Below are 18,802 nucleotides of genomic sequence, written 5' to 3'. Positions count from 1 at the left end.
GACTTCTTAAATAGCTCTGATTCTACCCGCTAGTCTCTGATATTTCATCCAGCGCAGACAGTCGGAAATCCAGATGACTGGGAGGATGGACAGACAGAGTTACAGTGCCCTTAGTGGCCTGGAGGAGTGGTATAGAGGTAGGAACAAGCATCTGGGAATTGCAAGCAAAGATTTTCTTGGGAAATTAACCAGACTTTCATCCATAAAAAAGAATGAAGGGAAAAGATGTTAAAGGATAAAGTTTGGGCAAGACCTGGCAGTGATGGGGAAAAAGAGGTGTCGGGAGTGGAATTTCTTTGAGTGGAAGGAAGCAATTAAACTGTCTATTCTTTCTGGATCTAGAGCATCCTTTTTTTTTTTTTTTGCTATGTTTATTGCAGCTCCGTCAGGGAAACTGGACGTGTGGAGAGAAATTACACCAGTTCTAGGGGGAAGGAATGTGACCTTGTTCTGGAAGGTGAGACATCACTACAGAAATAGTAACAAAACCCTTTATAAAGGGATTGGAAGTTTTTCCCATAAACTTTAGTAAGTTTGTTTGTACTTAATAGCAGTTCAGTATAAAATGTCTTTTATAAATCTAAGGCAGATATTATATATAATGTATCTCAGAACATATGTAGCTGTGATGGTGTGCTGTCCTGGCATTTCAGACATAATTCTGTTCTTGTAAGTATTATAATATGACAAATATCATTACTGCGATTTCTTCCATTTCAACCAGTATGCGTATGCGTGTATGGAAAAAAAGGTTTATATTTTTATAGAAATAATACACCCGGTTAGTAATTTAAAATTCTAAATGCTCCTTTTGTAGTTTTTCAGCAAAATTTATGAAGTTATTGTTCTCTTCCTTTGTAACTTTTTTTCCCAGCAAACACCAGGTTTTCGAGCAAATGGAAGAAGTATTTCATATGAAGTAACTTGGGAAAAAATAGAAGATGGCTCCAGGCCTGAAAGCATCTCCTTGTCATCAGTCTACAATAGCACCAGGATTTTCATTGATAACCACTCCTATAAAATCAGCATCATGGCAATGAATGATGTTAATTTTTCACTTCCTTCAGTACTGGTCATCTCTAGAGCTACAGATAACAGTAAGAGTACTTTCAGTTACATTTCCATTGTGATAGTTTTGTTTCTGCCTATTTTAAGTGAAGTCATAATTTATCATCTTGGGCAATAAATTAACCTGGCCTTTAACTCACATCAGTGCTGTTTGGAAATTATTACTGTACTTTCACCTACAGGGTGATAATTGTATGTGTGTTAACCTTAAGCTCACAGTGCCCACAGAACAAAACACATTTGGCCTAAAACTAGGGCCTCAGACCTGTGGCAGATACCTTGAAGGTGCAGCCAGTGCTTGCAGGGAACTCTGTGTGTGATCAGCCTCTTGTGGCTCTCTGACTCTACATTTCTGCAGCTGAGGGTTTTTTTTATGAATATGTAGTAACTTACTGGATGGGTTCTGAGCTATCAGCCTTTAGCATACAGAGAGATCAGCTTTCAACATGTGAAAGAGCCCATATGTCACGTAGTGAGGGAATGCAACTCTTTTATTATTGTTTTTCACAATTTAGCATAGAAACTATATTGATCTTCATTTATGAATCTGTAAGTTTCATTCATGAAAGTAATAGATATTTGTTTCGTTCATTCTAGGTACTGAAGAGCTTAAGGAAGAACAGGTTAATGGTACAGATGATGGCATTTTTATTTCCTGGAAGCCCAGATATATATATGACAGTTACATTATCGAGTGGTGTAACTTTCCAAAGTTGCAGCCTTGTGATTTGCAATGGAAGAGATTTGGGCCCAACACTTCCAGTGCTGTGATTAACTCAGGTGAAAGCCAAACAACTTTTCGTTCTGATGTCTGTGTAGCACTCCTTCATGCTATGGGCATTAATTGAATTTGGGAAGCAAATCATGTGGAATATCGAAGTCTGTGCAGTCCAGGTGTAATTCTTCAGAGGCATCATTTTTTTGCCTACCAAATTAATTAGACACCACAAATGTGCCAGCACCATTAAGCCTTGGAAGTCGGCATAGTGTTTTAGGAAAGTTAGCACAATATTTTAGAAAAAACCTTTTCCGAGTGGCTTGTAGTAGCATCTTGAAGGAGGATGGTGAAGTTAATGAAGGAGTTAAAAATCTTTGAGCAGAAGAGATACAAAATGGAGCTCTGCCTTAACTGTAACATGGATCAGAAGTTTAGACTCAGGCAGTCTAACACCCACAGTGGTTTAGTGCTGTCAGTGTGCCACAAATTATGTGACTCAGCACCAGTCCTTGCTTAGGATCAGTTGCATGGTTTTTTATCCCAGTGGTGGCCAATAGATGTAAATCCTTTCTGGATTACTTCCACAGCTGCAAGAATTTAGCCTTTCTGGAGTCTCTCAAACTGAGAGTTAATTTTGGAATGAAACATATTTGAACAAAATTTTACTGAATACACTTCAATATGCAATAAAGGAACTGCACCGTAATTCACACAAACATGTGGGAATATGCACTCTTAGTGGAGTGTGGTAACACATGGGAAAAGGACTGTCCAATTCTTCATGGTTTGCACGTGGTTGATGTGAATGGGAGTGAATGTCACTGAGGATAATGTGGAATCCTGATGCACGGATATGCATCTGGATTAAACAGTCAAAACATGACCTTTTCCTGCATCAGAAATGTAAAATGAAATTATCTTGCTCTTTCAGAGTCTATTGTGCAGTCACCTTGAATACTGTATGGCAACAAAAAAAAAATATATAAATCCCTCCCCCATTATCTCTTTCAGACAGAATAAATTTGTTTAATTCACAGTATGCATACCATGAATTGGATTACCCTCTGTCTCCTTCAGTTGCTTTAATAGCACAATAGCACATGGAGAAGACGTCTAATAGATTATTGACCTCTGTAGAAAGCAGCTCAGCAAAAGCAACACCAAAATACAAACCATAACCTATTTTTGTAATCAGTTTGACTGTTTTCTAGCTGCCTTTGTTCCGGGGGTGAGATACAACTTCCACATCTATGGATCTGTCGCTAATAGAGCCTCCTTACTGGAAAAGAAGACTGGTTATCTCAGGGAGCTACGTAAGTTGGCAACATATTTAGGGTTTGTGTATTTGCTAAATTGACCTGTCACAACTAGAAGAATTGCTTCTTCCCACAGCTACATAAAATTTTATTTTCTATGTTCTTTCTATATCATCAGTGAACCATCAGTTGTATATCAACATACAGACCCTCCATAGAGGATATCTGGCTAGTGCAGTGACCAGGTAGAGTCCATGTGTATTAGAAGACCTAAACAAAGCTGTGATTATCAGTCACTACTTTGTGTATAATGAGGATGCATGAAGGCTCTGTGAAGGTGACAGTGTTTGTAGAGCACTTTGGCCTTGTTCAAATTTTAAATACAAGTAAGATATAAACATAAACACCACATGGGAGTGTAGATTTTTCAAGTGCAAATAAAAACATCCTTGAAGAATAATTGCGAGTTTAACTTGAATTTCCTTTCTTCCAGCTCCTCTTCTTGACCCTGTAGTGGACAAAGTTGAACTGACTTTCAATGCAGTAACACTGTCTTGGGATTCTTACCTCACAAATGAGTCACAGCCTGGTTTTGTGAGAGGCTACCATGTCTATGTGTCACCTATACAAGAGAATTGCAGTTTAAAAGGATCAAAAAAGCACATTCTTCCAGGTAACCAAGCTCTGCAATGTAGGAAGTTGGGCCGTTGATACAGGTTGCTCATACTGCAGCATCTTAGAAGGTTCACATTAGGCAGTCAAGTTGGCTAATTTGGCCATCTACAGATTTCAACACTTGCTGCTTTTGATTCCCCTCTGTGCTTGAGGTGCTGACAGGCAGAAGTGGGCCCTGGCTTTATAGAGATTTACAGCCCCTGTCCTGTTGTCTGTAGCTCCTTTTTAGCTCCAGAAAACATTCCTTTGGTACTGTAGGAGGATGTAAGTTTCTGCCTCTTGTTATGGGAGTTCTGGATGAATTTCAAAAAACATTTGTGGTTTGCTTGGATGAGAGTCATAGGAAGCATGTTAGTCTTATTAGGATTTGGGCTATTTTAGAAACAGATGGGATGCAATTTATTTCCTTCAGAATTGGAACACTGCGTAAATTCCCCATTTAAATTCTTTTCCAGTGACAGTATTCGTGTCTGTATTCTACAGTGGAGTTTATTCTTTTCCAGTGACAGTATTCGTGTCTGTGTTCTACAGTGGAGTTTCTTCAGCTGAAGTGAGCTGTAAAGTGGCACAAAGCCACATTTAAACTTTTATATCTGACCCTCCTGTTCCACATGCAAAACTGCTCCAGATGACTTTGATCCATTATGATTTTCAGATGTTTCCATTATGTTAAAGGATATCTTTTTTTCTTTACCTCTTCTTCCATTTGGGTCATGTCCCGTGATCCTTCTGCTGATTAGACTAGTACCAAACTGAAAAGCATATTTTGAACTGAGGGAAGCTTATGTAGGAGTTCCTGTCAGAACTAAACTAACTATAGAAGTACCATAATTCTGTAAGTAATCCCAGTTAGACTTTAAAAAGTTTAAATCAAAGATTTTTCTGCTTCCCTGTTTGTCAGAGCTAGCAGACAAGGGGTGTGACTGGAGAAATAAGCTAACCCATTTCTCCCTGGGGTCTGGGAGTTGCACAAGAGAGGTTAAAGAGCGGGTTTTTTCAGGCAGAAGTTTCTTGCTTTCGATTATCTTCAAAGAACTTGACCTAAGCTTAAGGGCTACAGAATTCTGGCAGAAAAAAAAAAAAAGGAAATGGCAAAACTCAAATTACTATGTTAAAAGCTCTAGTGAAAGGAAATGAAAATAAACAGTTGCAGCCTTTGACAACAAGTTATTGGGTGTCTGCGAGAGGATGGGCAATGCTGGACAGTCCAGCTAGAAGGGATGTGACTTCAGCCCTGTGGCAGTGAGTCAGGATGCATCATCCTTCTCGTAAGAAAGTGTGCAAGTTACAAAGAAGGCAGGTTACAAATGTTTTCTTTATTTCAGTGGCCATGCATAAGCGGGTTTGTAACATTTTGAAGAGAACTTACTGCAACCTTTCAATATCTAAAAGGGGCTTATGATAAAGACGGAGAAAGACTTTTTACCAGGGCCTGGTGACAGGACAAGGGGTAATAGTTTTAAACTGAAAAAAATTGATTTAGATTAGATATTAGGAGGAAATTCTTTACCATAAGGGTAATGAAGCACTGGAACAGATTGCCCAGAAAAGTTGTGGATGCCCCATCCCTGGAAGTGTTCAAGGCCAGGCTGGATGTGGTTTTCAGTAACATGGTGTAATGGGAGGTGTCCCTGTCCATGGCGGAGGGGGATGGAACCGGATGATCTTTAGGGTCCCTTCCAACCCATACTGTTGATTTTGTGATTTCATGATTCTATCTTATGTTTCATTTTAGATAATTCAGAGCTATGTAAATACACAATTGAAAATCCAGAAGAAAAGAGATACACTGTGGAACACCTGATGTCAAACACAAAATACAAACTTGGGGTTAAAGCATATACAGGTGGAGGAGAGACTCTCATTGATAAGTTTATATACATAGAGACACCATATAACTGTGAGTACTGGCTGTGGAAAATGTCTTCTAGCAGAAGGATGGGATGATTTAAAATTTTCATGAGATTATTGATAATAATCTCCCTTTTTCAAGGAAAAACATGTAATTCAATGCAAAGTGCACTTAAGAAAGAATCCAACTGAGAAATCACATGTGCGTACCGACATGGCTTTTTGATAATTTAAAGTAGATAGGTTTTTTTAAAAAAAATTTAGAATGAAATTAATTTATATCCTTATTTAAGTCTTTTGTATCTTTCTGGGAAATAGCTTAATATATGCACACTTGCATGCCTAGTGAGTCCTGTTTGTTAGAGCTCATTGAAGAATTGTATTTGGATTTAACTGGTTTTCTAATAAACGGAAACTACAGATTTGTGTGCAAACAGGTAATTTCTGTATGGATTCTTGGAACTTCTTATTCTCATCAGTCCTTAAATCCATTGCCAAGTTAACTACTTCATAAACTGATATGGAAGGTTTATTGGCCTAAGCACTGTGTTTTGCTAAATGGGCAGATTTGATCACCACAGCGGAAGAGGAAATCCCTTGGCTGTAATTCTTTTCCCTTGAAAATACCAGTCAGCAGTCATGGTTGTGAAATTTATGATCCAAATTGGAGATGCCTGGTTTTGAGAAACTTCTTGGGGTTGGAGGTGAGGGGGAGGGATAGGAAAGGGGGAGGCATTGGCTTATGCAAGGAGACTTCATGCTTTAGGCTAACTAGCAGAACAGTGTCTAAACCCCCATGGTACCTCACAGGCACAGTCCTGCCTCTGCATCCCTCTGTGTTCCATGTTCCAGCTCCCATTAGCCAGCAAGACATTTGTATAGCCATGCAGAGAATAAAAATGAGGGCTTAACTGACCCAAAAAAAGAGATAAAAGGATAACGTAACATGTGCCCATTCCCTGCTGTGGTGTGTGGTAGGAACACACGAACTCTCTGGCACAGAGCAGAGGGAGAGCTGGCACTAACTAGTGTTCCCCCTCAGCCCACTTACAGCCTCAAGTGTTTGTGAACAGTGTAGCTTGAGGCTGTGTCTTCCAGCTAGGAGGAAATACTGAGATCCTTGTATCCACATAAATCCTAGAAAATTTGAACACAGTGTAGTGTCTCTCTTGCTATAGTCAATCCAAAATGGAAGTACAGATGTTCTTTCCACTTCTTACAGTAAAAATCTGTCTTCTTTAGAGATCCAAGAGAAAACCTAAAACAATACGTAAGTGAAGTTACCATTGCCTTAGGTTTTGGAAATTTTCTCTCACAGTAAAGATGCCAATATGAGAGCAAATAAAAAGCAGTCTAATAATAATTCGACCATGGACCACACAGTTTTACTGCTGAGTTAGTGGCAGGTATCCCACATGGGCTTGGTGTTATTTTTGCCCGAGAAAGGCTGTATTGATTCTAACATCTGAGGAATTAAAAGCAAAATTTAAAAGTATTTTTCTTTCACAGACAACATGCTGTACTTCCTATTCCTGCTCGTGATAGTTCCAACCCTTGTAGCAGCTGCATGCCACTGGAAGAAGAAGTGGTAAATTATAAAGCATTTTTCTGTTGTAGACAGAGAATGTAACTAACCTAATTCACAAACCACTGCTGCAGCTTGTTGCTTCCAGCCTGCTGTAAGGTCTCATTCATTTCTTCCTTTGCCTGTCAAACTGTGTGGATGTTGTATTTGGCTTGTGGCATTTCTGAGACACTCATCTTCTGCTGCTGTGTCTGTACACATCTATGTGTGGCTTCTGCTGGTAGAATGTGCTTTTATAAGAGAACAAAAATATCTTTTGTTTTGCTCTCCTATTTCCAGGGTGAAGGAGTGCTGCTGTCCTGCAATACCTAGTCCTAACAAGAGCAAAGTGCTGTCATTCAAAGAGTTTAAGGTAAGATCACTGAAAATCTAGTGTGTTTAATTTGTCCATTCTTTGATTTCAAAATCAAAGTTTCAAAAAATATTCTTTTTGTGTTGATTAAATTTAAAAATTAACTTATTTTTGATTTTTGTGTTTACTTCATTTAACCATTATAAAAACATTAACATAGTTTAATAATACTCTTTAGTGAAGAATTTTCTTTTTTGGCATTCATGTGACTCTGCAGGGACCAGCTTATATTCTGCAGTCTGTTACTGCAAAAAGCCAGTGCATAATTGGAGAATAAAGGAAATCTTTTGATACAGTAGGTGATTCCTCCACTACTGCTGTTCAAGCCCTCACACTGAATGCAGCAGACCAGACAATACTGCACTTCACTGCAGCCTATGAGCTGTGCCTGCTCCTCCTGCCCCACATCTCAGCCTGTGAGCTGTGCCTGCCCGCTCCTCCTGCCCCCACATGCCAGTCTATGAGCTGTGTCCGGCCTCTCCTTCTGCCCCACACCCATCTGCAGTAGGGCACTGCAGAGCCATGCACTTGCTGGCCCCTGGGAGAACACAGGGGGTTCTGCCAGGCGCTGCCAGGTCTTGCTGGGAGGAGAGGATTGGTCAGAGGCCTCCAGGAGTCAGTACACCTATCAGCCCATGCCGCTGTCTTCCAGTTGCCTCTGGTTAAGACTAAAACCAATCCGCATCAAAAACCTGGCAAAGTCTTCATAGTAGAGGGGCATGGTTCCTTCTTCAAATACAGCTGTAATGAATTTACTTTAAAAAAAGAATTCTCTAAATAAATAGTCTGATAGATTCAACATAAAATACCACTTCCACTGAACATTCTCTCCATAGGTTTTCCTTCAAATTCTCATTTATTTGAAAAGTCCAAATCAAAAAAAATATGTGTAAGACAATATTAGAAGTCCTTGAAGTGATCACTCCCTTTTCTTTACTCTGGACTTTTTTTATTTTCATTTTTTGTTGAATGGTTCTCTTGTAGATTGGTTCTGAGAAAGTGCTAAAAATAAATGACTGCATTCCTGACATGCTGGCTATGGACAATAAGGCTGAAGCCCAGAAATTACATCCATGGAGCAAGTTGTCTTCAGTACCAACAGAAGACAAGACTGATGGTCACAATTCGTCCTGGATTTACCCTAAGGAAAATGTAGAGAGAGACCTTCCACCCACACCTATCTCTCAAACTCATAATTGGTTTGAAAATTTTGCTTATTTTTCTCATCTTGATGTTGAATCTGATCCCTATCAAACACCGGAGACACTGGAAGCGAACGAGACAGAGCTGGTAGTAGGGCTATACCAGCCACACTGCTATATTGATATTTTTAATGAGGACACAGCCTCAGCAACCAGAGAAACAGCTGGCAGAAAGAATGGTTTGAGATATATCTCACAGAGAGATGTGCACTGCCTGGGGAGAAGGCTTTGATGTACTCTCCTCCATTCAGTCCATCCAGTGTTTGATTACACAATATAGATGAGAACTTCTTTTGATTAGGGCTCTCACAAACTCAACTGCCCTACTTTAACTAGTTTTCAGTACTGGCTTGCACACAGGAACAATGTGTGTTATGGTTTCATTACAAGTTTATGGGGATTATATAAGATTTATAGGCTGTTTTGTGGCCTGTATTGTGTAGAAAGCTAGATCACAGCAGTCTGTCATAGCCTGATGCAGAGAACTGCTGTATTTGACAGAGATAAATTTATTCATAGAGGAGCAAGTTAAACAAGGGGATAGGCTGTTGTGCTCAAGGAATTTATTTCACTTGCAGTACACTACTACATGCTCTGGCCACCCCAGCCAGGGGTGCTGTGCTGCTGGGCATGGAGCATTACCCAGCCCAGTGATAGTGAGGGGTGGGTTTTATTTTCTGTCTCTTAAGTGATGTAAGGAATCATCATGGAAAGGTTACCTGCATACAGTGTGGCACATTACTAGAAGATTTGAAGGAACTTTGACTTTCTCTAGGAGAGCTGCCCAGAGCACCAAAATCCAGTAATTGCCATGCTTTCACTGCACCTGTGTCCTAATGGCACTTGTTGGGTGAAAGAGCACAAAAAACATATTTTATAGTACAAGCCCCTGCTTCCATTTCTTGTCACTGGGGCTCATCACACTTCTGCCTTCTCTGTTTGGAAGAATGACCCTGTAAAATTGTCTTAACTATACACTAAAGAAATGTGGGGAGCTAGGTGGGAAGTTCTTTTTGCAGCAGGAAAGCTGTTTGCAGAGGTGGTACCATGCATTGTCTCTCTGCTTTTGCACATGAACTGAACTTCTTTTGGCATTAACTCCTGTACTTCCATAGCAAACTCCAAACCACCAACCATGTAAGGAAACAGGGTAGTCAGATGCATAGGTGTATGTATCCCATTTGTGAAGAATGTCATATTCAGGCTGCATCAGCTAGATCTCCCAACACTGCTTTTGCATGTGTTAAAAAACAAAACAAAACCAAAACCAAACCAAACCAAAAAACCCAAATAAACCCCCAAAACCCCAGACCAAACCAAACAAAAACTAACCATTAATGAAATTATTTTAACATTCAGAATCTCTACAGTAGGCAGCAGTGAACTTGGCCTTTCACTTTGATTTCAAAAAATCATAAATTTGTAATGATGCAGTATAGTTGGAACTGTACTGAAAGTCTCATTAGATTAACCTCCTCAGTGCACAAGGAACCCTTTAGTTTTTCATCCTTACGGTGCAGTTTGGAATGTGTCACATGGTTTCAACTTAGGAGCATGGAATAAGCAGTTATCAAAGGTGAAAAAAATGGAAAGTCTCTGCCAATTTGATCTTCAGTTAGTTCGCTAAAATGCAGTCACTTGTCTTCCCTGTGTTTAACTAGCTAGCTAATCACACTTCCTAGGAACTAAAGCAGCTGCAGGCACAAGTGAGTTCTGATACTGAACCACATCTAGTTTTTACACTGTTGATTACAGATACTGTTGTAATGTCCACAAGCTATGTTGCAACAGGAAAACCAGTAAGACCTTAGCCTATAGTTGAGACAAGCACTCACTACAAAGAAAGAGAGGTTTTCAGGCAGGAAAAGGCGAGGTACAGACAAAGGTACAAACACAGGGACGGCCAGCTGGGGTCAGGTGTCCAGTCCACGCACACTGTGCTGTGTGTGTACAGATGGCACACAGACTCATTTGACAAGAAAAGAAAAATTACAGAGGAGTCCTTCCTGTCAGCCTTCAGCCAGTGGAGTAAGGAAATGTGGCTGGGCACATTTTGCTGAAGGGCAGTTTGACAAGAGAACAGGGAGGTAAGGGAGGAGGCTGATGCTGTTCAATGGAAACATCCCAAAGAAACTTTTCTTCCCTTTACCTCTGGGTTACAGTGCATTTGAAACCTTGATACCACAGTATCATTACAGCTTGGAACATTTCCTTCTCCAAAGTGCTTCATCACATTGTATGTACTTGTGTAGTTTAAAAGTTTTGCTGCTGGAGAAAAGGCCAATAAACAGAAGGGAGCTGTTCTGTCACTATCGATATAAAACTTCTGAGCTGTGCATTTCAGAAAAAGGCCTGTTTATTCAAAAAGGTTTGAAAGGTACCCTAAATCAAGAGTTACGTAGCTAAGGAATTCTGACAAGTCAGTCAACATCCCACTACACATGTTAAAATTTGGCATTGCTGCAATTCCTTGTGTCAGAGGGGACAGCTGCAACAAAGCACAAATCCCTACTTTGAAAAAGCTGCTGTCACTGGGGCTTGGCTGCAGCAATTCCGCCCAGGAAGTGAATGGAGGAGTGTGAGTGTGTGTGTGGGTTCAGCCAGTTGTGCCTTCCTGATGGTGGGGTGAGACACATTAACCTGTTCACCTCTCAGCTCCCTTGGTCTTTCCTAGGGAGATCCTGCGCTGCTGAAATTTCATTATCTGGACACAATGAAACACTTGACTGGGTACCAGACTGCTGGGTGAGCTAAGGAGAAGCCAACTGCTCTTTCCCCGTAAACCCTTTTGGTTCCTGGCCCTGATGGGTGGTGCTTCGTGAAACCACCTGTGCATAAAAGCGCACAAACAGAGGATTCCAGGGAGGATAATGCCCCTGTGCCAGTCAGAAGGTGCAGTCTGTGTGCCAGAACTGAAGATCAGGAAAGTATTTTTGCATGGCTGGGGAAGCATGTATAATTTTTATATACTAAGACATCTGTCTTGCATTAATGGTTGAATGAGTTCAAAAGTGTAATCCTCTTTTTTTTTTTTTTAATAATTCAACTCTCACAGCTGTTGTTGAAATGCTAATACTTAAACCATCACATAATGGAAAAGTATTCTCAGTATCAGCATGATAAAGTTTTAAAATAAAAATGGTGTGCAAACTATTAAAGAGTCTCTATATCTTACAAAGCATTAATATAAAATATGTTTTTGACAAAAAAGTTTATTTAGAAAGCTTCTGGTCATTCTAGTTGATTAGTAACTTACAAATGTAAATAAAATTCCAATCCATTTCTAGTGCTGAGAGGTACATAAGAGACCAGAACAACTATTAGAAGTTTAAGTACATTTTATTAACAACGCATCCCTTTGATAAGACTACGCTTCAGGAGGCCTTTAATGCTCATTGACATGAACTGTACACAGTATACAAAAAAAAAAAAAAAAGAAAAAGAAAAAAGAAAAACACGAAGAAAATCAAGATGGGCAATACCATTTTGGGACAAGCCTCTGTTTAAATTATACACAGCTCAATGCAATATTCTTACGTAAAATATATAAATACTTTTTCTTTCTATGTTACAGGTATACAATATAAATCAGATTTCAATGTCTGTTCAGTGACCTAAAACACTAGAACCTCCAAATATGTAGCAGCGTATTACTAAATAAAAAAAAGACCACACAGGACAGGGAGAATAAGTATTGAGATTTTCCTTGATCCCTTTCCTCAGATCAGAATGATTAATTTAGATAATCTCTTGTAATGAAGTTTTAGGGATGCTGACAGCCCAGTACTGGAACAATTTTTCAATTAAAACTAAAAATTGTCTGCCTTTTATCCCCTTAAGACATTGCATCTTGTGCTGAGACACCCTATTCAGTGGCAAAATGGTATGTTACATTTTTTGGCATAAATCACATTTCTCAAATAAAATAGTGTATTTTACAAAGCAACTCAAAATGTGCAATTTCTGCATGCTGTGGCATTGCTGTCCATCTGTGCTACAAAAATAGCCCAAAGAAACTCCGCATTCTTTAATGAATATAAATCCGTTGAAAACAAAACTATCTACGGAACCACCATGAGGATTTAAAACAAAAAACAAGGAGATGGAGGCCCTCTAGAAAAATACAAACATGGTTTCTAGCATGTCCCCGAAGTTCTTTTACAGTTCAGGTTTTACTCTCACCAAGTATATCTTTAATAAGCACATAATAATAGAAGTGTTCTAATAGGTTTTTTTTTTAACTATTAAAAAAAAGTAGTTACTGGACCTGCTTTCAACTGGCTCCAGTAAAGCTCAGAGTAACAAGACTTGTGTGCCGCCCTGCTGGGAGGTGAGCAGAACCAGGGAGATGTTCCAGAGACTGGCAACAAGCCTTCCACTGCCATTGCTAAACTGGAGCTTATGTTCCCTTACAGGGAAACACCAGCTTCCTGCAGCCCAAAAAGCCAAATACCATGACCAGGACACAACTATGAAGCAGCAACAACTCTTCCAACTCTCACGAGGCTTTGATTATTCTCTGTTTCTTGAATAGCTACCTTACTCTTCAGGCACATAGTAAAGGCGCTAACGGTTTTGTTTTCAGTCTCACTGCAAATTAAATCGCATTCAAGATCACTATGTATGTTTCAAAATAAGACGACAAAGAGCCCAGCAGGATTCTCACTGGTGCCTTATAATGGCAGCTTACCTCAGCGTGCTGAGCCACTGCACCCTAAACTACTGAATCCGAATCGTTTAGAACTCCACTTGGGAAAAAACACCACCACCCTGCAATGAGAGCACATTTTGGGTAGGTATGTCAGATGTCAGTCAAATAAGAATGGTCAGATGAGGAAAAGCAACTTGATTGAAGCACAATATGCCAGGGGCCCCACATACAGGTTCACCACTTCAAAGCCTGACCATCTCCAGCTCCAACTGATGTCTGCAACAGCTGGGAGCATGCTGCATGTCTGAATTTCAGAGAACTGAAAAGGTCTCTCTCTACAAAAGGAGACTCTCAGCACCCAGCTATGTCCTCCTTCCCTCCTTGGAGAGAAAGAGGCCCTCGGGGAGGTACCTGGGGGCCCCACCAGTTCACTGCCCTTTGCAAAGGGCTGCCCCTTTCCACTGACTGTAAAAGCCAACAAAGTAAATTGGACAGCTAGTGCAGTAGACTAAATGTGACTGGTTTCACAAGCAGCCTCTCCTTCCCACAACGGCTTCTGTCTCTGAGCTGCATATGAGCATGTGGGAAAGTTTTCCTTGCCACAGCAACCCAATCGCATTGGTATATAGTGTAGGTGAACATTACACACTTTGCCATTTATTCAACAGTATCATTCAGACTTGAAATATAAAAGTGGGTGGTCTGTCAGCTTCCCTAGGAGAAGTGGAAGAAATTCTTTATTAGGGCTAATACAAGCACAATCATTGCTTACTACATTTTAATTTTGAAGCTTTAAAATGAACCAAACGAAATCCCAAAACAAGGACTTTAAAAACAGTATTTGAAAAAAAGAGATCTATATATTTAGAAATTCACAGTTTATAACTAGGCCAATATAAATTTCCTTCAAAAACAGTATCCCCTTCATTTGCCAATTAAACAGAAACATCAATGAGCTTAATGTCAGTATGTAAATTAATTTTCTAGAAATGTTGTATGTTATGTACAGTACAGACTTTATATCCTTGATGCATACTTGTTGAAATTACTGACACTCATACATTTTCAGAAGAAAAATCACACTTTATAACTGAATTTGCAGCCATAATTATTTATGTCAAGTTTCTGTTGTCATGGATCCCCATACAAGCAAGCAAGTACTTCAGAATGCATAAGCATTTTAGGATGGAAATTCTTTCAAAAGTAGGTTTGCTTACCTTTTTATAATCAGAGGCCTTTCTACATTAAGTGCTATGGGTTAAACTTAACAAATGAACAGAGGTGTTTTATTTAAATACAGGTGATAAAACTTGTTTATTTTGCTTTAACTGCAGAAAAATAACATGGAGTTGTTTGATGTAACCCCATTTAGTTATTAAAACAAATCTCTTCTACTCTAGCCTAACTGAGGTAGTGTTTGAAACTACTGTATAACATACGCTATCCCCATTTGTGGGAAAACTACATTATTTTCCTTTGGAGTTTATATCACTATTTGGTCTACTGTGATTGACATTTTGGTTTTACAGAAGCATTTATTTCTTATGACCATAAGTCCAATAGTTACTGGTGTGGTCTGTTTTCAGAACATTTCAAACATGTCTTGACACACAGATGTATTATTTGTGTCAACGACCACAGAAGAGTTGAATCAGTTTCTTTTTGCTCCTTCTTTCAGTGGGAACTCATGAAAAGATAATCTTAGGAACTAAATTTGACTATGAGCAGCAACTTACAATTTGCTTTACTGGAACCTGATGGTATGCAGTGCACACAAGAACTCAGTGAAGTGATAGCTGCAAAGCGGTGCTTATATGGCATGGTGAAATTTCCAATAAGAAGAAATAAATTCTATGTTTCACTAGGAATCATGTGTTACCGTTCACAGGACTACTTCTTGAAATCTCCAGTAGCATAGCTAGTAAGAACAGAGTTATGAGCATCAGGATAAGTTTCAGTTAAGTATTAATCTGACAATTATAAAAAATGGTAGAAGTGAATGGATAAAAATACGTTCTACTCAGTACAGTCCAGCTGAATTATTCACCTATATCAAAATCAAAGGGTAATCCCTTCTATTACAGGCATTCTAACAAAGGTGGCCATGCTACTATATATACACATTTGCATATATTTATACTACCTTTGTATAAAGGCTTCTGAATCTTTAGATTCATGACAAAAGTGACAGGGATTCTTTTTTTTTTTCTTTTAAGCTTGCACTTATTAGTTTAGAAACCTAACTAGTAACATGATTGAGGCAACTACTTCAGTCATTATCAGTCACTGTATCATTTAACTTTTGCAACAAGTCTTAAATACCAGTACAAAATTATAAGTACGGCTGCTCCAAAATTTGTTACTTAAGGCTTTTCACTACAATTATTAGTACTATCAGACACTTGATCACTAATCCATTGAAAATTCAAATAAACCTTTGTTTTTATAAAAAGTTGTTTCCATGGAACTTGGAAAACACTCATGTTATGTCTCCTCACAAAAGCTACAATGATTAAATGTCTTCAAGTTTAGTTCATACAATATTTGCTTATCTGATACAAATCATGCTTTTTAAACAATTGTAGTTAAGAGTAAGACGCACATTTGTATTATATGAGCATGAATGTAGAAACTGCAAACACATGCATAATATTCAGGGAAAACAATCTCATTTCAGCATTTTAGATTTAAATTATTTGGTTTTTTGAAAATCAAATTGTAGTGAAAATCCTTAACTGGTTCAGGCAAGATACATGTACGTAAATGTAATGAAATTGAAGAAACTGCTAATAAAATGTCTTACAACTATAGCAATATTAAAATAACTTAATGAAACCTCAGATTCACAGAGGCATTTCTTTCTGTCTGAAGTTAAAAATCCCCATGTTCATAGTGTTATAAACAGTACAAAAACCAACAGAGAAGGGCTAATATTAATCCCCTAGTGCCCACAACTACAGCATGGCTCCCCATTGCTGGCAGTGGAATGCACTCCCATCTCTCTGATTCCTGGTATTCAGGGTTTAAAAAGCAAGGCATCGTTCTGCTTCTCTGGAACAGAATCGTAAGTCAATTAATAATGTCTCTGCAAGTTGTCTTTTTTCTTCTTAATGTATGGTAGAAAATGAAATGAAAACTTGTGGAGGCGTTCAGTGCTTGGCTCTTGCATATACTGGTAATTACTATTATTAAAACTATGTAATGTTTAATAAATCCCCAAAGGGCTCAAATCACTGTGGCAGTAATTGGTTGAGGAAGCAAATGTTTTCAGTTCAGTCTTCAGGTACCAGTAGCTTCTGGAACAGTCTAGAAGATGGTGCTCCAAGCCTTTTTTGTCCAGTCAGTCGTAGGTTGTGTAAGGATTTCAGAAAGTCTGCATGAAATGCACTGCTTGAGCAGAGGTCAGGATTCAGCTGATGCATCGATTACAGGCTGTTTTGTTGGTGTTGCTAAAATAGCCTCTGCTTCTTCATGCATCTAAAAGAAAAAGATGGAAGTATTAATAGTTAGAGACTTTGGTTTCCTTTAGGACATTCCTCTCTGAAAGCATTTTTTACTCAGAACATGAAACCTGCACCGAGCTAGCATATTTTGGTACACTCAGTGCACGTGAACCCTCCACTTACTTGCAAGAACTGAACGTCTTGAAACAGCTCCTGAATGAATCTTCGGGATGGAAGTCGAAATGTACAATGTGCTAACAAGTAGGACACCTCAGAGTAAAGGCAAATGTCATCAAATGCTTGGGGGTACTTCTCCTTAATTCTGAACAACAGAATAAACAAAATTTATAAGCCTTGAGTGGATTTCCATAATATTTTAAAAGAAACTTTTCAATTAGATTATCATCATTAACAAAGTAGAACTCTTCTTTTAGCATTTGCCAGTTTTCAATGTCACTAGTCCAGAAACCTATAGGTTATAACATTTTTTAAAATAAACTAATTTCAGTAGTTGTACTCTTGCCTAAAGCAGAGTTGTGTTTCTCAAGAAGTTACTTTCAGTTTGTTATTGTGCTTATTTATTATTCAGCATAAATAAAAAAACTTAGTTTCTTTTTTAAAGACACTGATTTTAAAAAGTCTGGTGAAGAGTACAGTATTAAACACAGAGCAAAAATGCTAAAATTATTTGTTTAGCTTTTACATGACAGTAAATCATACCTCCTTGACAATTTTTTGAGAAGTTAAATTATTCATTGTCCCTCACATCTTAGAGAATACAGATGACTAAATATTGCTAAAACATCTGGAATGTGTCGAACTTACGTCAAAAGTCCAGTTTCATGGCCTTTAGTTCCTACTGAACTACTCAAATTGATTACCAAACGTAGGACCTCTTTCCGCAGAAGTATTCTGCACACTGGAGTATCATCTGGGATTGATTTTACTCCTGGAAAAACAAATTAAACAGTATGGAATTTAAACAAAATTGTCTTTGTGCTAATATTATGCCACGAAAGTCTGTTTTAGCACTCCATACACATACATGCACATCCGTATTTACTTATTATTCTGAGTGATCAAAAATATTTCTACTAAAATTAAATACTATTTTCAGGAATTTAAACAGTTTAAAACCTTTTCAAATATTTGAAAACTTTGTAACTGGAATATCCTCTAAGATAAAGTCACAGTGCTCTCTCTATCACTAAATCATGTAGCAAACTGGATGAGTTTCTCTCAGATACTGAAGAATTCAGCAACCAGCTACTTCGTAAGAAATGATAAGTCAAAATGTAATATGCAAGTATAAAAAAAAAATGTCTCTTTACAGAAATTCAATCATTTTTGAAAGTTTTTTTTAAATTAATATCAGTTACGAAAAAAGGCAATCAATTTGCTTGTAACATCAGATACAGAGCTACTGAATAGCCTGTAGAAATGCTTATAGCAAAAGAAGAGTCTAGAACTACGTTCTCCCACCCAGAGATGTTTTTATCCAGATTTGTTCAGTTTTTGTTTAATAATGAGCATTAATCAGTTGCAGTGTATATAAGCGAAATATAATTTTTCCACAATACCTAAAACATACTTCAGGAGTTACAATCTCTAATAATCATAAGGCTTTCAAACTTACCTAAGACAAGTTCTGTACTCTTGGTGCTGCTAGCCGAACCATGGGATACTGCATCACTACAGCCCGAAATTCCAGAGAATTTGGAGGAATGGACGTCTAAGTGATTGTGAATGGTCTGCCCACACCAGTCAGTATATGGAATGTCTGAAAAATCTGACATAAACAAAATGTTGCATCTTTGTTATTCACACTTTTCTTCAATTCACATGCTTTTGCTATTTTTCAACAATGGTAAACATGCAAGACACTGATGCACTAATTACTATGCACAGCTGGAAAGTACATGTTGCATTTTGAAAAAAATCATACTTAAAATCTTTAAAAATTGCTTTTTTAGAATCTTAAAATACTCCAGTGAAAATAGT

The 18,802-nt window shown here is 38.3% G+C and overlaps 2 protein-coding genes across 4 annotated transcripts in view; one reads left to right on the top strand and one right to left on the bottom strand.

The window, feature by feature from the left end:
* OSMR (oncostatin M receptor) overlaps positions 1-11,865 on the top strand; it is a 29,415-nt gene extending 17,550 nt beyond the window's left edge. For all 3 annotated transcript variants that reach the window (XM_064641605.1, XM_064641607.1, XM_064641606.1), the window contains 9 exons: positions 381-457; positions 875-1,097; positions 1,666-1,848; positions 2,998-3,099; positions 3,536-3,715; positions 5,453-5,617; positions 7,078-7,156; positions 7,433-7,505; positions 8,490-11,865. In XM_064641605.1, the coding sequence (XP_064497675.1) occupies positions 381-457; positions 875-1,097; positions 1,666-1,848; positions 2,998-3,099; positions 3,536-3,715; positions 5,453-5,617; positions 7,078-7,156; positions 7,433-7,505; positions 8,490-8,939 (1,532 nt within the window). In that variant the 3' untranslated portion in view covers positions 8,940-11,865. The remainder of the gene's footprint in view (positions 1-380; positions 458-874; positions 1,098-1,665; positions 1,849-2,997; positions 3,100-3,535; positions 3,716-5,452; positions 5,618-7,077; positions 7,157-7,432; positions 7,506-8,489) is intronic.
* A 162-nt stretch (positions 11,866-12,027) lies between these two features.
* Positions 12,028-18,802, bottom strand: part of RICTOR (RPTOR independent companion of MTOR complex 2) — a 76,194-nt gene continuing 69,419 nt past the window's right edge. Inside the window, exons 35-38 of the mRNA XM_064641604.1 lie at positions 18,438-18,590; positions 17,627-17,750; positions 16,985-17,123; positions 12,028-16,835 (exon numbers count right to left, since the gene is read on the bottom strand). Coding sequence (XP_064497674.1) covers positions 16,761-16,835; positions 16,985-17,123; positions 17,627-17,750; positions 18,438-18,590 — 491 coding nt within the window. The 3' untranslated portion in view covers positions 12,028-16,760. The remainder of the gene's footprint in view (positions 16,836-16,984; positions 17,124-17,626; positions 17,751-18,437; positions 18,591-18,802) is intronic.

The sequence above is a fragment of the Pseudopipra pipra genome, chromosome Z (assembly GCF_036250125.1).
Source record: "Pseudopipra pipra isolate bDixPip1 chromosome Z, bDixPip1.hap1, whole genome shotgun sequence".
Classification (NCBI taxonomy): domain Eukaryota; kingdom Metazoa; phylum Chordata; class Aves; order Passeriformes; family Pipridae; genus Pseudopipra; species Pseudopipra pipra.
This window is presented reverse-complemented; position numbering and strand designations above follow the sequence as displayed.